Raw genomic sequence first — 13,851 nt, 5'->3', positions numbered from 1 at the left:
ATCCAATCACAAAAATTCAATTTTCCAAATATACTTGTTCCAACTCATACAAATCCAACTTAAGAACGAACTTGTAGAACCCATCTTGTATGGAGGTACTTAGTGATGTTAGAAATAACATAATCCGATCTTACAGCCCATAGCAGAATATCGGCAGCGTACAGGTACATGTCCTTCCTAAAGGAGAATATACCCATTCTATAGAATACAATCATGCTTGCACTACTCCAGAGTTGCAAGAGTTAACATAGATTCCTCTTTGTCAAGACTATATTTTATATGAAGCTTCCCCCACCTTACTGCTAACTACTTTAACTTGACACATTAAATGAAGGAAAATACTTTTAAAATCTCGGTGTGTAGGCTGTGTCAAGAAAAAAGTCGGTCTTTGATTATTCATTTGTTGCCTATTTATGTTCGCCTTCACACACTTAGCATCCAAGCAAGAGTTTTTCTACCAATTAACACCTTTTCTGCACCAGGCTGCTCAGATTGGTGGGATATGCTAATTCCTTTTACTCATCTGTAGGATTGGAGCTGCACATTTAGCATTTCAATCCTTAACATCAACAACCTAACGTTTGGGGGGGAAGGTCCATGAATGAATTCTACCGATATATTTGTAACATGATCTTGAGTTGGACTCCGTAGCATCTTTTCCACAAATTTATCATTGAACTGTTACAAAACCCTAACAAAATCAGATACACAGGAAGCCCCCTACTTAAAGGGGTATTCCCATTTTACCAGTGTCGTTTGTGTAATGAAAAGTTATGCAACTTTCCAATATACATTCTGTATCAATTCCTCACGGTTTTGTAGATCTCTGCTGGCTGTTATTCTATAGAAATCTCTTAATATTTACTTCCATTGGAAAGGTATCTGACCATGGTCACACAGGTGCACGGCTCGTTATATCACACATCGCTGGTTACTCTGTTATACTAACGAGCCGCGCACCTGTGTGACCATGGTCAGATCTCTCTCCACTGGAAGTAAACATTGAATATTTCTATGGAAGTACAGCAAGCAGAGATCTAGAAAACAGTAAGGAATTGATACACAAAGTTTATTGGAAAATTGTAAAAAGGCATCATAGTGAAATAAGAAGCTAGGGGTCCCCTTTTTCACCATAGTAATTATGATTTCAGTGTTGGTGTTGTTTTGTGTAAGGCAGAGACTCCTTGCATCATTTATCAGTAAGTAATATCGATTGGACACATGGAAGAAGTCTCGAATTTGCAATATGAACTTGCTTGCCTTACCTAAAAATGTATACATTCACATGAGCTTATGTTTACATGGGCAGATATTTGACCCAAATGGTGTCTGAACAAGGGTAAAATCAGCAGTTATGTAAGAGTTCTGGTCACTTTTCTTAGTACTGATGTTGGTTTGATTTGCTCAGAAATTACTTTATTAATACCCAACCCCGGCAAACTTACATTACAAGCAATTGTGGGGATTTTTGCCCAAGAATAGAGGCTTTAATTTATTATTTTTAGAGAAAAATAAACATGTTAAAATTAGAGAGGTGATTTTAGAAGTGTAGTGTATGTCTGCCCCCCCCCCCCCCTTCATATTCATACAGTTTTTAATGTTTTTGTGCATCCTCCTATTTCACATGTGACCCTATTAGTCGTTCCTAGGCAAATAACCAATTCACTGAAAGCTTAAGTGAAATTCTACTTTTATATAGTATTCGTAGCCCAGGTATTACTACCGATTAGTCCTTAAACTTACACCATTATTATGCTTTCAAGTTGCATAATGCTTTTTGTCATACACCACACAAGTAATATTACATACTAGAGAAACATTAGCTATTGAATACTCTTGTACAAATCCGCAATTAAACAAGTGGATATTGCTTCTCATTGGCCTCTGACAGTGAGAGCGCAGAGCTCGGAGTGATTGGCAGCCATTGTACATGCCAGGCTGGAAAATAGAACTGCTTAAAAGTGAAACGGCCACTTGATGTTAAAGTGAGGGGGACTTTTTGTTCATTCCTCTTGGACACGTTGCTTGTTTGCTTTGGTGGCTCCTAAACCCCTGTTATTGGAATAGTGTAGAATATGACGATAAACCAGAAGCCAGCTAATCTACTCTGTAGTGTTCTGTGGAAGAGAAGACACCAGACAAGAACTCGTAAACGTGCAATTTAATTTTTCTTTTTGCAGAATCCCTTCCCAGTTTATGTACTTGTAAAATTATTCTGTTAGTGATCCAAGGCTTGTGTTGAAAAATTAGTAACAGGGCATCGTCAATTTGGGTTCACTTTCACAAACTGACAACTCTTTTAATACAAAATAATATTTTTTTTTCTTTTTTATGGTAGGACTTGACCCTTCTCAGTTTCGGGTTCAGCAGCACTATCAGAAAGATGAAGAGAATGATGCCTTGCTTGGAGGTCCAACTCAACTAACCGATGAAGAGAAATACAGGGACTGCGAACGGTTTAAGTTTTGCTGCCCAAAGTGTGGAACAGAGAACATATATGACAACGTCTTTGACGGATCGGTCAGTAGAAAAGTTTTATTAATAATACTGTATATACTCGAGTATAAGCCGACCCAAGTATAAGCCGAGGCCCCTAATTTTACCACAACAACCTGGTAAAATCTATATTTTTTTACTCGAGTATAAGCCGAGTTTGGGTTTTCAGCACATTTTTTGTGCTGAAAAACTAGGCTTATACTCGAGTATATACGGTAATTCTTTTTTATGGTGGAATAGTTTTACTAAAAATTCTCTTCGTGACAAGGAGCTGTGTAGAAGGCCTATGTCCCTGTAGCTGGAGGCCGGAAAAGAGCAAAGCTTTCTAATGCCTCTGTTCTCTCAATGGCTACTGTATATAAATGTCACAAGTGTCCGCCTGCTGTGCATCACATTCACAGTATATGGATAGTTGCCATTATGACAAATTGCTCCTTACCACCCGCTTCTTCTCAGAGCTCACATTATACAATGCGTGCCAATGACAATATGTAATATTGCTTGATATGATGTATCTGTAATTGTCTATTTGGTACTGGAGCTACAGTAATTGGGTCTTTGCAGTTCTACCACTGATACACACAAACTCATGGGCTGCTGCCTTGTGCTGCACAAATCACAACAATAGAAGGTAAAGGTTTCTTTGCGTCCCTGCATTCGGAGAGACATTACCTCCATCAAATTTGGTGCATATTTCATCTTAAGGGCTTTATCTCCTTGTTCCACATCCTTTTCTTTAATAACAAGTTAAGTTATGTTATCTCTTCTGCTGTCTCTCCACTTCAGACATGAAAGCCCCCATGAGGCGTTCCTGCCATGAAGTGATGCCAAAAAATGCATTGTCGACCTTGGACCACTGAACATAACTGGGCCAGCTTGACAACTTCTCCTCACTGTCAGCCACACACACATTTTTGGCATGGTATTAGACCGTGAAGCAGCAAAAAACCTTGAAAATTAGAGAACACAGATTCTTTTTATCTAAATTAAAAGTAATTATTTTAAGATAAGTTGGACAAACAGCAGATGTTTTGCATTTTTTCTAAAGCACAGGGAAGAAGCCATTGGTAGGAAGTGAGAGGAATAGACGGGCTCAGATCAGCGGTTCCATGTAAAATCCTTGACTTTTGCTTCATTACAGCTGTAAATAAGAAAGCTAATTGCACAGAGACTTGACGATTTGCAGATGGGCTAGCTATAGAAGAGCCGGATGTCAAGCCTCGAAATCTCTTCCACCTGGAATTTCTCTGTAATGGGGGGGGTGGGGGAGCGAATGTTAACAGGGAAGGGGAAAGGTGAGCTCTTCTAGGAATGTTTAATCTACAAATGGGCAATTTGAGGATTCATTTATGATCTATTTTTGTGCTAGCAATCTTAAAAGGATGTTCACCTGCAAAAAAAATAAAAAATAAACAAAAGGTAATAAGTTTTATAATGCACCCGCAATTAGATTAAGTAATTAAAGAAAAGTTTAAGAATAGTTCAAGGTGAAAATGACTCTTTTACTTGCTATGGTAAAACTAAAATATCTTCTCCAACAACTTGTCTTAACCTTCTTAACCTTAAAGATGCGATCACGTCGCGTCTAACGCATGCGTTTAAAAACGCGTAGCAATAGCTGAAGAGAAATTAGCCTAATTAAACAGCTGTTAACGCTTGCATATACATTATGTAAACAAACACGTGTGTCAACATTACTTTAACCCCTTAGCGCTCCGCAGCTCTACGGCGCTGGGTCCTGCGATTATCGCTCAGCGCCGTAAGGCTATGGCGCAGAGACAATGACGATTCAGCTCTGCACCAGAGCCGAGTCGGCATCGGGGGTCGCAGGATGTCACTGTTAATCTACCCCTGACATCCCTGGGTAACACCCGCGGTCAGAGTGGGCGCCGTTCACGTTTAACCCGTGTTTAACCCGTTAAATGCCGCGGTCAGGGGCCGTTTTCGGGGGGCGCAGATCGTTGCTATGGCAATCCTAGGGTCCGATCGGGGCCCCAGAGATGCCTGAAGGCAGTGCCTTTAAGATGGTGTCAGTGACATAATCTTTAAAGGCACAGTGTCAGCCTATGCACATTTAGTAAAAAATATTGAAGTCTGGTATCCCCGTAATCGTACTGACCCATAGAATAAAGATAACATGATTATTGGGCTATACAGTGAACAAGGAAAAAAAAAATCCAGTACAGAATTGATGCTTTTATACCAACCCCAAAATGGTAACGCTGGAAAAAGCATCTCGTCCCACAAAAAAAATGCCATCACATGGCCCCAATAACGAAAAAGCGAAAATTTTATAGCCTGTAAAATTGGCCAATGAGGAAACAAAGATCCTGGCAGCTACAGGTCCCTCCTTCCCTTCTGCACCTCGCCATGCGCCCATAAAACATGTCACGGCCTCATGTGGGGGGGGGGGGGTCTCTGTACTCAGGAGAAATTGCATAACAAATTGTATGGTGGGTTTTCTCTTTTTATCTTTTGGAAATGTGTAAATTAACCGACAAAATTTGACCATTCTAAATTTCACCTCCATTTTGATGTAATTACTATGAAGATCTCAAGGGGTTAGCAATCTTCCTAAAATCTGTTTCTAAAAATGGGTTGGTTCTACAGGGGGTTTTAATGCTAAATATGTAAAATGTCATTCAAAACAATATTTATCCCCAAAATAGTAAATTCTGAAAATACCGAAAATCCATATTCGATTTGTAAGCCGATTGACATCAAAATAAATTATCCAGACATTTCGAAAATGATGAAAATGTAAAGTAGACATATGGGAAATGTTATTTAGGTGTTAAATCTATCTGCCTGAAAACGCGTTGATTTCAAATTTCGAAAATAGCTAATTTTTTTTAAAAAATCATCTTTTTTTTTTTCTTTTTTTTTTGGTAAATAAACGCAAAACTTATCAGCCAAAATTTACCACTAAAATGAAGTGGAACATGTGAGGAAAAAACAATCTCAATCTCTTTGATAAGTAACAGTGTTCAAAAGTTATAACCTTATAAAGAGACGCAAGTCAGAATCCAAAAAATGGGACTGAGCCTAAGGCTGGTGCCACACGCAGCGCTTTGTATCGGGGTGGGCCGCGGCCCGATCACATCAGCGTTTCTATGGAAACAGCTGCGATCGGGAACGAGCCACCTGTGTTTTGCATTAATTTAACGCGAAACACCGGCAGCTCGTTCCCGATTGCTGGTGTTCCCGTAGAAACGCCGATGCGAACGGGCCTGGGCGCGACTTTGTCTGCGTTTGCAAGCGCAGACAAAGCGCTACGTGTGGTGCCAGCCTAAAGGTGATGCCACACATGGTGCTTTGACCCGTTTTGAAACCGTTGGAATCCGTTTTTGGCCCGTTTTTAAGCAAAAAGCATGCATTTTGCTAAAAAACGGGCCAAAAACTTATTCAAAACGCCATTGGCCAGTTTTTAACCAGTTTTTGGTCCGTTTTTAGGCATTCCGTTAAACGAATACGTTTTTGAAACTGCATATGTTTTTGACAGGTTTTACCAATTATCTTAATTAAAACTGGTCAAAAACCGATGTGTTTTCAAAAATACATGCATTTTTTAACGGACTGCTTAAAAACGGACCAAAAGCGGGGTCAAAACGCCATGTGTGGCATCCGTCTTAGTCACATAAGTACCTGGTATTCTGGTAATCTGAGAAAGATTCAGTCATTTCCCTTTCTCTCCTATATAATGCACCATCCTCTTCTACATGATCTAGTCAGTCTTGATACTCATCTCCCTTTAGGCTGCATTTAGCAACACAAAGCAAACCCGGGTGGGTGGTGCTCGATCCAATCGCATATGCGTTTCCATAGAAACACATGCAATCGCTAACCAGCACCCGGCATCTTGCATGCTAAACAGCATTTCCTCTTTAATGGACGCATGTGTTTCTATGGAAATGCATATGCGATCAGGCCGGGCACCACCAATGTGGGTTTGCCCTGCGTTTCTGAATGAAAGGCAATGGTCCTGATTAGATCATGTAGCAGAAGTTTGTGCATGCGTGCAGTCGGCATGTGTGAACGCAGGCCTCAGGTGTATGGCACTTCTGTCCTCCCTCTCCCATGTATAGAATTGGTAAGAGCATGGAACACATATAACACTTTGCATGTTCATTCCCTCTCGTGTATCATCAATATGAAGCATGATAAACCAGAGGCACTTACTCATAGATCCAGGCACAGTGACTGTGGTAATCATCTTATATTTATTCATGGCTTCCTTCCTTCTAAGATCAACTTTTAAAACTATGCTAATGATCCACAACTTAGAGGTGTTTCAAAGCATGAATAACATAGATTACCAGGGAAAGTACAACCCATATCATACTTAGCCTGGGCAACTTTCCCCTTCTGTCAGTCCGAGGTTTACGTGACCTGCCGACAACTGCTTTCAGAACTTCTTGTGGCAGCTCAGGGGGCCGTGTGCTTAGGACTGTATGCCTGGCCCTCTATGATTACCGTTTCTTATCACTGTTTGGAGGGGTGTTTGTTATGCTTTCAGTAATAAGAGCACTGCCCCTTATTTATGTCCAACTACTTAAATGTATATCCCATCATTGTAATGAATGTGTATATAATACAATCTTATTCTATTGAACCTGAAAGGCTCTGGGTGTGTTACCATATCTTCTCGGTGCTGCAGCTTCACAGGCTGTTTGACAGCTTTGCCCTCCCTCTGCCTGCTGTAATCTCACAATGGAGAGGGGGGAATCCTCCTGCTCAGTGTAACCGCCTGCATCAGGCAGGAACTCTGGTAACACCCCCAGAAGCCCTTCTGGCTAATTTGCTTAATTTTAAAAGTTGATCTTAGAATGCAGGAGGCCATTGATAACAAATATAAGATGGTTTGCACAGTCATGGTGCCTGGATCTATAACTGTCCCTGGTTTATCATGACTGATTTGTTGTTGGATTTCATTTAAGGAAGGCGATCAGCACATAATAAGGTTGCATGCACAAGAACCTAGATTGGGGACATGTGCTAGTCAGCCCTGCGTGTGAGGCGACTGCCTGAGGCGTAAAACTCTCAGCAGTTCTTTTTTCAGTTTGAGTGAGGCTTGGGCGGTCTTTTTGGTCTATGAACAATGTTTGCGGCCTGTGATATGCACATGGTGTGCATGAGGACTAACACAGGGGGTGTGCATGAGGACTAACACAGGGAAGAAAGCAGTAGTTTGCATTATCTATTGGGATACAGACGGTCCCCTACTTAAGGACACCCGACTTACAGATGACCATGCTGCAATGATCAGCTTTAAGGTGTCTGTAATGAAGCTTTATTGATGATCCTTGGTCCCATTACAGCAAAAAATTTTGAAACTCCAATTGTCACTGGGGCAAAAAAATAATTTTGTTTGGATCTACAATTATAAAATGTACAGTACCGACTTGTATACACTCCATAGCTCTGAATGATTTGGAAATTAAGATTGTAAAGTTGAATTTAATATATGCTGTACACATGTTGCAATTCCCCCTTTGCAAGGAAAAACTACAGTATCAAATTATTCTTTTTGGCTTAATTATTCTATTAAAAGTTCTTCAAAAGTATGTTCTGCTGAAAATTTTCTTTCTGTTCATTTCTTATTCATTTTATTCTTTTAGGGACCTCAGATTGAGCCAAGTTTATTAAGATGTAGTAAACCAGAGTGTGAGGCTTCTCCGTTGGATCATATTGCTCAGGTCCACAATAAGTTACTATTGGATATAAGAAGACACATAAAGAAGTACTACAGTGTAAGTTACATAATCTCTGCCAAATTGTTTGATTTTATATTCGCTGCAATATATTTCCTGCAAAACGTAGCCTTCACATAAATCGGGAATAGAACCAAATAATCCAATGATAAAATAATTTGTAGCTTGTTCTTCTAGCTTATTTATACAAATGTTACCCTTGAGAAGACCCAGAGCTGATTCCTTTAGAGACCCACCGGTAACGGAACCAATCTTAGGATGTACTTTTAATGAATCTGTACTGTTTTCTATAATGAAGACTTTTTATAGCAGAGTTTCACAATTCTTTCCCTAGTTCCAGACCGCAGTCTCTTTGTTTTTATTTCAGCATACTAACTAAAAGCAAATCTAATAATCTTTTTTTATATAGCGCCATCAACCCTACTACTTGGTAGACATCATTTAAAACCAAAAATACCTTTAGAGTGCCGCAAGTATCCTGAAAACATAACTAGGAAAAATGCGGAATTGCCAGAAAAAACAGTTTAAAAATTATACTAATGAGGCCCCACAGCTCCTGTCTCCGTTGCGCCAAGTGCCATGCGCTCCCCTATTATCCTAATAATGCACACCTCTATCGCACGGTTGTGGCCGGGTGTGTTCTCGATTTGGTTATTGCGCACCTTTCTGCTTTGCAGTGCGGCTGTGTGCTACCCATAAAGAGTACACATGTGCTACACTACCCAATACCTAAGAGCTTGGTGACACTACAGACTGTAGGGAAGGAGAATGGGAAGGAAGACGTGTTAGTTTATGCACAGCTTGCATAATTGGGATAATAGGGGAGTGCAAGGGAGACAGGAGTTCCGGGCCTTGTGAGCATACATTTTTAACTGATGATGTGGCAATTGGATATCTTTCCTAGATTAAAGAAAAGTTCATTTCCTTTAAAAGCTCTGATATATTATAAAGCCAAAAACACAGTGCTATGTGTATATAGCAACAGATCACAATCCCTGCACTAAACAACATTTGGAGTTGCAGCTTTGCACATGGTTCGGAGTGTTAATGTGCTGACCTCTTAGTGTCCCAATCTTAGTTTCCTGACCTCCTTAGTTTACCATATGTGTGGCTAGAAAATTCTATGCCAGGCCCTGTTATTATTAATGCCAAAAATTGGAGCTTGGAGACTTGTCTAAGTATAGATATCTCTGAAGCGTAGTTGTTTTTAGCCATGGCATCATAATCTGTGCTCTGTGGGGGATAATGACTTTCAGCCATGATATGATAACGTTTTTATAAGTGCATTTAGAAGAAAAATAAGCAGCTCCTAGTGCTAAAACATACGCTGCAGTGTTAGAATAATCTGAAACCTCCGGTAACGCTATCTAACACTGCGGTGGAGTACAATGTAAATGCCGGACTGCTCTCAAAGCTGTCTGGTGTATTAATGAGGGGGTGGGATTGTGGGCGGGCTTAGGGGCGGTGACTGACGTCCTATGGAGCGAGCGGGGCGGTCTGAGGAAGAGGCAGCGGACAGCTTTGAGAGCGGTCCTGTGTTTACATTGTACTGTGATGCATTGTTATATAGCATTATCGGAGGTTTCTGGTAACACTATTAATCTAACACTGTTTGTTTTAGCACTAGGAGCTGCTTACCCTAGTAAACAGCTCCTAGTGCCGAATTTCTTGGTGACAGGTCCGCTTTAAGGACCTGCAGTCCCAGTAGTTTCTTATCCCTCCAAATCTTGGGCAAAGCATATGAAGCCTGGGAAACTGAGTCGTGGAGTAATTGTATGCTGCTCCCTAATGGGCCACGTGGGATACCTTCCTGCCATATTGCACTGAGCAGGATGATTTTTTAATTGTAAGCTGCACATTAAATAGATGAAATAGAATTTACTTTGCTTTAGAAATAATAAACTAATCTATAAAGATGGGTGATTTTGTAAACAAGGAAACACTGTCTTGCATATAAATTTGCCTGAAATGTTTCTACAGAGCAGCTGTTCTCAAAGAGCTCCTTCTGATAGGAACCACTACTTTACCAAGCCCTTGGTGTTAAAGTATATATGTATGTATGTGTCGTTAAATATACAATTATTTTTGGCTGCTCTATTATTGTCAGTTTTGTACATTTTTAAATGCTTACGTGCCAGAGACTAAAGAACATGTTCAAACCCTTCTTCCCTCTCGGCTGCAAATTATGCTTAAACCTCTGCAAGGGAAACAGTGGGCCATCCATTAACATCGGAGGGGGGTTTCCTGTGATTTTTATAACTATCTGTTCTGCCTTAGTGTGTCGTGATGGTTAAACAAGCTCTTACGTTATGTAAATAAAGCTTAGTTTTGATATGTAAAAAAAAAAAATTACGAACTTTTTAAAATACTTTTGTTCAGTTTTGTTTATATTCCACTACAAGGTAAAGGCTAGGGTTTGGCCCCAAATTCATCCAGTGGGTCAAATTGCTTTATTCCCAACCAAAAGCAAGGATTAAAGTTGGCAGTGTCTCAGATATCTTTGATTATGGAAAGGGGGAAGAGGCAGGGATGTACACTGTCCTCTTTGCTGTTCGCACTCTGGCAGCTATGTTCAGGAGCTCCCCAGAAATCCTAGGTTTTAAGGGAGGGAATTGGGAGAGATGTGTCTACCTATGCACTGATGATCTTTTAATATATTTAGGAGATAGATCCATGTCGGGAATCATGAATGTTATACGTACATTCGGATTGTACTCCGGGTTTAATATAAATTGGGACAAGTCGGTCCTACTACCTCTAGACCCAATTCCTGGGAACCCACAGGCGGTAGGCCAGCTGCAAATAGCGCCACAGATTAAATATCTTGTAATAACAGTGACCAGATACCCTAAGGACTCAAAGTTAACATCAAACCGCTGCTGGCCGGTTTCCTGTACATGATGTAAACTCCCACTCTCCTCGGTGAGTAGGGGGAATCTAATTAAAATGGTACTGATGCCACAACTTATGTATGTTTTCCATAACTCTTCAGTATGGATAGCTCAGACTTTCATAGAATACAGTCTGCTCTGCAGAAAGGGACTACAAGCCAGGATAAGCATGGAAACACAGAGAGGCAAAGATGATGGTGGTTTGGCAACATTTTGGCCTTGCAAACACAGAACTTTGTGGGACTGGGAAAGGGCGAGGGGGTAAACTCTGACGGACGCCTTCTGATGTCATGGACTAGATTTCCTACTCCCACCCATGCTTTAGAAGTTTATTTTAATGGTTCTCTTCTGAATCGTAAACCACCGTTAGTCCTTATAGGGAAGATTTGGAAAAGGGTAAAATCTATCCTTAAGATATCTAGGCTCACATCCTATGGCCCTATTTGGCGTAATTCCACCCTCCTGGAGATATTCCAGTTTAGATGACTTATGCTCCAATGGCACATGTAAAACATTGCCATAACCAAGGGTGGTTATACCCATATCTGCAGGTGAGACATGCATATGACATTCAAAATAGACTGACCCCTTTCACAATAGGGACATGTGGAGCTCTGAACGGAGCACTGAAGTCTACTTCCACTGATTTCCTTTCTATATGTAGTATTGCTAAATATATCGACACAGGATATACCTCTTAATTGCCCGACAAAATGGGAAAGAGACATTGTTCCCATTACTGATGAACGGTGGTCAAATAGCTTATAAAAATAATAATTTTTTAATAATAATTCTTTATTTATATAGCGCACACAGATTACGCAGGGCTGCACAAAGCATGTCAAATTTGTCCCTGTCCCCATTGGGCTCACAATCTAAACAACCTAACAGTATGTTTTGGAGTGTGGGAGGCAAACACGGAGAGAACATACAAACTCTTTGCAGATGTTGACCTGGGTGGGATTCGAACCCAGGACCTCAGTGCTGCAAGGCAGAAGTGCTACTCACCCAGCCACCGTGCCACTTAGAATTGGTGGAAGTATAGGGAACTGGAAACACTATGGAAAGGAGTGCGGGAGCTGCTGGCCACGGTGTTTTCAGTCCATATAGCAGAAAAAACCTACCTCTTGTTTATTGGGGATACTGAATGAGGGAACGTTTACAGAACCCATTACTACTGGGATCCAGCGGTCCCTTTATCGGGCTACGAAACTGATTGCAACACATTGGATAAGGCCTCTGTCAATGAACACAGTACTCTGGCTAGAATATGGATCATACCTAACAAGTATGTGCATACCGAAATATGAAAAAATATGGGGGAAATGGATGGATACACCGTGACTACCATCGGAACCCTTGGTACAACTTAGGGCATGTCTACAATACCAACTTTCGCAAGCTACTTGAGAATATATCTGGAAACTACAGAGAACTATATTTACTAATTCTCTAGGGAGGGAAGGCCCGAACTCTGGGTAGGGAGGGGGGTGCCGATGTGGGATGGGAGGGCAAAATGTTACTATATTTTTATACTATACTTTTTATACTATAGTTTTTGTTTATGGGTAACGTGTTAGACAGGAAAAACTGTATAGATACAATAAGACATCAACTCTGAAATTTGAGCTTCTACAAAGCATGTTTATTTTGTATTTCTGATTTTTACAAGAGAAATGGCGGTCTAAAGTATATATTGTTTTTATCGTTTGTTTATACAAAATCAATTTAAAAAAATACCTGATGGAAAATAATTTACACTACAAGTTGAGCCTCAAAGTGAACCAGGGTGTCTGTTATCAACATGAAAGGGGGTTATTTTGGAGTCAACCCACTTCCATCCATGTGATGTGTGTGATTTTAGCTCCGTCCCTTTTACTTGAAATGGGCTGGACCTGTTAGTCACCAACTCTCCCACATGTACATGACGCTACACATGTATAAGGGTCGTATTGTATGTTTCAATAACATTCTTTCTTGTAGGTTTAACCTCTTTGAACTCTGCCTTAATTACAATAATGTGATATCCATTAAAGGGGTTGGGTCGCTTTCTTGCATTCTTCTGACACTGCAAGACAACTGGATAGATTCTCCATCCTCTGCACTCCATCTCGTGTATGAATAAGATGCTTAACTCTTGTCCAAAGCCTCCAGCCAATGTTGCCATAAGAAAACACGTAATAAATCCAAGTTGCTCAATTCTATGATTTATTTCCAGCTTAACGGTTTTTTTACTACAACTCTTCTCCATTATCTGTAATACAGGGTTTTGTTTTTTTTTTCTGAATCTCAATGCGCCTTTTTGCATCGTAAGCTAGCTGAAGGGGTTAAATTCAGCTCAAAGATTTCTTAGAATCCATTCTGCATTGTAAAATCCTGTTAATATATATGCAGTCATTTTCTTCCAGTGATTAAAAACTTCAGATTTCTGACAGGTATGGGTTGTCAAAACAGATAACTGAAAGCATTAATTAACGTTCAGAGTCCCTTTCCCTTCCAAAATTAACATGTTCAAATATATAGCAATAAACCTGTTTTTTTTTTTTTCTATTTTTTCCTTTTTTTTTTTTAGATAAAAAAAAAAAAAAAGCATTCTGAATAGAAAACAGTCACAAGCCTCCTGTATGTTTCAGAAGCGTCGACAATTGTGAAAGTCTCTTGCACATAAGAAAAGGGTGCAAGCTTTAGAAAACATACAATTTAAGTCACTTCTTAAAGAAAAATTAGATGCAATTTTTTTCTAATTTGTATAT

At 40.0% G+C, this 13,851-nt stretch overlaps 1 protein-coding gene across 1 annotated transcript in view; it reads left to right on the top strand.

The window, feature by feature from the left end:
* Window positions 1–13,851, top strand: part of POLA1 (DNA polymerase alpha 1, catalytic subunit) — a 158,330-nt gene that overhangs the window by 64,484 nt on the left and 79,995 nt on the right. Inside the window, exons 32-33 of the mRNA XM_072137924.1 lie at window positions 2,339–2,520; window positions 8,115–8,246. Coding sequence (XP_071994025.1) covers window positions 2,339–2,520; window positions 8,115–8,246 — 314 coding nt within the window. The remainder of the gene's footprint in view (window positions 1–2,338; window positions 2,521–8,114; window positions 8,247–13,851) is intronic.

This window comes from Engystomops pustulosus, chromosome 2, assembly GCF_040894005.1.
Source record: "Engystomops pustulosus chromosome 2, aEngPut4.maternal, whole genome shotgun sequence".
Taxonomy (NCBI): domain Eukaryota; kingdom Metazoa; phylum Chordata; class Amphibia; order Anura; family Leptodactylidae; genus Engystomops; species Engystomops pustulosus.
The sequence above is the reverse complement of the archived record's forward strand: the minus strand, read 5'-3'. Positions and strand labels throughout refer to the sequence as shown.